At 38.3% G+C, this 5074-nt stretch overlaps 1 protein-coding gene across 1 annotated transcript; it reads left to right on the top strand.

The window, feature by feature from the left end:
- Nucleotides 1-286: 286 nt before the first annotated feature.
- LOC124142313 (elongation of very long chain fatty acids protein 4-like) lies at nucleotides 287-4869 on the top strand. The gene is made up of 2 exons (XM_046510720.2): nucleotides 287-479; nucleotides 3530-4869. The coding sequence occupies exons 1-2, from the start codon at nucleotides 342-344 to the stop codon at nucleotides 4106-4108; spliced, it is 717 nt and encodes a 238-aa protein (XP_046366676.2). The 5' UTR covers nucleotides 287-341; the 3' UTR covers nucleotides 4109-4869.
- The last annotated feature ends 205 nt before the right edge of the window (nucleotides 4870-5074 follow it).

Below are 5074 nucleotides of genomic sequence, written 5' to 3' on the forward strand. Positions count from 1 at the left end.
ATATCACATCATGTATATACATTTATTATTAGACATTATAAAACCCATTAAATATATATGCCTCCATCAATAGAAAACAAGAAATTTAAACCACTTCATTAATTGTGGCTGTGAAAGAGTTCCAACAATAAAATGTCCTACACCATATGCACAATTGTTCCATTGATACTTTTAATTGGGTGGTAACAAGCATGGTGTAATTGAAGGGTGGGAACCAGCTTGCCTCAATAGAAATTATTATCATTATTATTAAAGTGTAAAAAAAAATATTGTATAAAAGCCAATGTTTCCATCAGTAGAACATCTCAGTGAACAGTGTGGTGTCTATTGAAGCAGGCACGATGAACCGGGCCATGATTCTGTTCGGGCTTCAGCATATTATTAGCTTGCCCTCGTTTCCTCTGTTCTGCGCCTACCTCCTGATGATATTCCTCTCAAAGTTCTGGCAGAAATGGACAAAACCGCTGAATCTCAAACCAGTAAGTAAATTAAGAATAAGCCATGTTTCTAATGGTACATTTTCATTTGAGCGATTGACTCTATGATTTTGTAAAATATATCTCTACACTCATTACCAGTGATGTTATTGCCACAAATTAAGTATTGAAACTAGTTTTCTACAGAGGGAGTCAGTCTTGAGATGTTGCCAACAACCAGATTGTAATATGTCCTCATACAACCAGACTAGTGATATATCCACTTACAGCCAGACATGTAATACATACTTATACAACCAGACTAGTAATATATTCTCATACAACCAGACTAGTAATATATTCTCATACAACAAAACATGTTTTATATACTCATACAACCAAACTAGTAATATATACTTATGCATCCAGACATGTAATATATACTAATACAACAAGACATGTAATATATACTAATGCAACCAGACATGTTATATATACTTATACAACTGGACATATAATATATTTATACAACTTGACATGTAATATATACTTATACAACCTGACATGTAATATACACTAATACAACCAGACATGTAGTATTTACTTATGCAACTGGACATGTAATATATACTTATACAACCAGACATGTAATATATACTTATACAACCAGACATGTCATATATGCTAATACAACCGGATATGTAATACATACTTTTACAACCAAACTAGTAATATACTCTCATACAACCAAACTAGTAATATATACTCATACAACCAAACTAGTAATATATTCTCATACAACCAAACTAGTATTATATACTTATACAACCAGATTAGTAACATATTCTCATACAACCAGACGAGCAATATATTCTCATACAACCAATCTAGTAATATATACTTATACAACCTGACATGTAATATATACTTATACAACCTGACATGTTATATACTTATACAACTAAACTAGTAATATATACTTATACAACCAGATTAGTAATATATGCTCATACAAGAAGACGAGCAATATATTCTCATACAACCAAACTAGTAATATATACTTATACAACCTGATATGTAATATATACTTATACAACCTGACATGTAATATACTGGCCAAAAAAAGAAACGCATAGCTGTAATCTGTTTTTAAAACTTGACTGTTATTAAAGATGAAGGCTTGAACTCAATATATATGTCATTGACGTAACGCTAATTTATTACACAACATTTGGTGACTTGTAGCCAAAATACAGCATCTTGTAACCAAACTGGGAGAAATTGCATAGAGAAAAAGCTGTAAGCATGTTGCACGTGCAAATACGGCTACTTACCCTTTATACCGATGGGTATAAAAATTTGGCAGTCCTGCTGCGAATCACTCTCCGATGTTCTGTATACGTGACTCTCATGATGCCAAGACTGAATGAAGACTGTAGAAACAGAGCCATTGGACGTCTGAAAGCTGGAGAAATTCAGACATCAGTAGCCAGGCACTTTAACGTGAGACAGAGTACCATTTCTCGTCTGTGGCAGCGCTACAGACTCCACAACTCTACAAGAGATCGACCGAGAAGTGGAAGACCCAGGGTCACAACTGCGGCGCAGGACTGCTTCATCCGGGTGTTGCATCTTCGCAACCGGACAATCAGTGCAGCATACACAGATAACAATGTTCCTGGTCTTCGTAGAGTCTCGGCGCAAACCATCAGAAATCGTCTAAGACAGCATGGGATACGGCCAATGAGACCATATACAGCGCCTGTTCTGCGGCAACATCATCGCCGTGCACGTCTGCAATGGAGCAGAAATGTTCGACCATGGACCCTAGTGCACTGGAGAAGGATATGGTTCGCGGTTCATGCTGTATCGCCATGATGGTAGGATGCGTGTCTACAGACGGAGAAATGAACGCTTCACTCGACACTGTATTCATGAAGTCGACCGATACGGCGCTGGAAGTGTCATGATGTGGGCAGGCATGTCCGTGAATGGTAGGACAGATCTGGTGCACGTGAAGGGAAATTTAACTGCTGTACGCTACCGTGATGAAATCCTTCAACGTCACCTTATTCCCGCCATTGACGTCAGAAGAGAGATTTTCCAGCAAGACAACGCAAGACCGCATACTGCACGTGTTACCATGGATTATCTTACCCACAACAATGTTACTGTGCTGCCACGGCCCTCCAAATCGCCTGATCTAAACCCTATTGAACATTTTTGGGATCTGCCAGACAGCCTCAACCACAGACGCTTCAACAGCTGAACCATGCATTGCAGGATGAGTGGAGAAGGATTCAACAACGCCAGATTCGAGGACTCATACAGTCCATGCCCAGGCGGTGCAGAGCTGTGATCGATGCTCGTGGTTGTAACACCCGGTACTGACTTTGGCACAGTGCCATCACAGACAAGGACGTCCCTTAGAACATTAAAAGACTGTTTGTAGTGTAAGAAACATGTGCCTCATCCTGTGTAAAATTTGGTTGTTATTTATTGTGTTATCCTATTTCATTAAACATGTAATGAAACACTGATTATTCTGTTATGCGTTTCTTCATTTGGCCAGTGTATATACTTATACAACCTGACATGTAATATATACTTATACAACCTGACATGTAATATATACTTATACAACCTGACATGTAATATATACTTATACAACCTGACATGTAATATATACTTTTACAACCAGACATGTAATATATACTTATACAACCAGACATGTAATATATACTTATACAACCAGACATGTAATATATACTTATACAACCTGACATGTAATATATACTCATACAACCAGACATGTAATATATACTTATACAACCTGACATGTAATATATACTCATACAACCAGACATGTAATATATACTTATACACCCTGACATGTAATATATACTTATACAACCTGACATGTAATGTATACTTATACAACCGGGGTCCTGTCCCACGGGATCTTAGGACTACAACTGTCGTGAGAATTAGCGCAAACATTGCTTTGTGGAATGGGGATCAGGATTGTAACGTGTTACAATGTTGAGTAAAAGTATTCCTATTTATTTGTTATATGCATCTCTGTCATTGTCATATGATTTTGCCTCTGTCAGCTGATGCTCCTTCACAACTTCACGTGCTGCGTGGCCAGCATGTACACCCTCTACGGCTTCATCAAGGGGCTCTACGACAGTGACTACATCTACTCCAGGACCAAGACAGAAGAGCTGAGCTTTGTCTACTGGGTCTACTGGATGACCAAGATCATTGAACTTCTGGACACAGTGTTCATGGTGCTCCGACATCGACAACGCCAGATCTCCTTCCTCCATGTCTACCACCATGCCAGCATGCTGCTATTCAGTAACATCGGCTACAAATACTTCCCCTACCCGAACATCGCAATATTCCTGGTCCTCAACTCTCTGGTGCATGTGGTGCTGTACTTCTACTATGGTCTTACTGCTGTCATGCCAAACAACCCTCCTCGATGGCGGAAACAGCTGACACAGATGCAGATTCTACAGTTCCTTCTTGATTTTGTACTAGCAAGTTATGGATATATGTACCATAATTTCTGCTATTATGGCCTTATATATGGAATAAGTATGACATATCTGTTTTCTAACTTCTATTATCGTGCGTATGTACGACAGAAGAAACAACCTGAAGACAAGCTAAAGTCTAATTGATGTGTGTTGTTAACGCAGGGATAAAAGTAAAGTAAATGTTCCCCATGTTAAATTGTGCGAGGGGGTGGTCTAAAGTTTTTAAAAGGCATATGTTATCACTTTTCAGGCTGGAAAAGTTTCAAGATTAAATTGTATCATAATAGATGAATGATATCCAACGTAGCCTTTCTAGAAGTCTGACACTGTTGATAACAAATGTGGATCATTGTGTAGATGTGTGTGTGTTATGGTACAAAAGTAAGTCTCGTTTTGTTGATTAGAGTGTTCCCTTCATATAGAATAGGTAGATTGTAGCATGAATCAGCTAGTTATAGTTCGGACAACAAAAGACTTGGATCCTGCTTATGTTTGATGATAGACCAGACATATGAAGTGTATCAGCACCCACTGATATACGATAAACGTTAGGTGCAAGATTCTCTACCTTTATCATCTTGCACTGATCAATATCTCAACCTGTAGACACTTAAGGATTTAGATCCTATTTATCAAACATTTCTTAACAATACTCATTATGTAGATCTGCTGTTATGGACAACGTTTTATCTATAGTTTTTGTTCATTCAATCAAACTGTGAATTTGTTTTTATCACATAAGATCAAACTTATGGATCATTTCTTTACACTGTGCACATGAGGACATAAGTATCTGGCTGATGTCTGCCTCTCTCAGGTCTCACGGAAGGGACACCCTATTCATCCAATTCTAGTGCACAACTGTCAAAAACATTGGTAATAAATTTGAAACAGTATGAAAGAAATCTGGGTTTGTGTTCGTTATTGAAAATAGTCCTGTGTATGTACGAGGGCTGCCTGAAAAGTTGTAAGCCTAACCGTGAAAGACCCGTGCCAAGTCGATGGTTTTCATTTATTTCTCCACATAGTCCCCTTCCAGGTTTACACACTTTTGCCAGCGATGCTGCAAAGCCTGGATGCCGGTCAAGGAGAAATTTGCTTCAGCCACCC

The sequence above is a fragment of the Haliotis rufescens genome, unplaced genomic scaffold, assembly GCF_023055435.1.
Source record: "Haliotis rufescens isolate VD_foot unplaced genomic scaffold, xgHalRufe1.0.p SCAF_11, whole genome shotgun sequence".
NCBI lineage: Eukaryota > Metazoa > Mollusca > Gastropoda > Lepetellida > Haliotidae > Haliotis > Haliotis rufescens.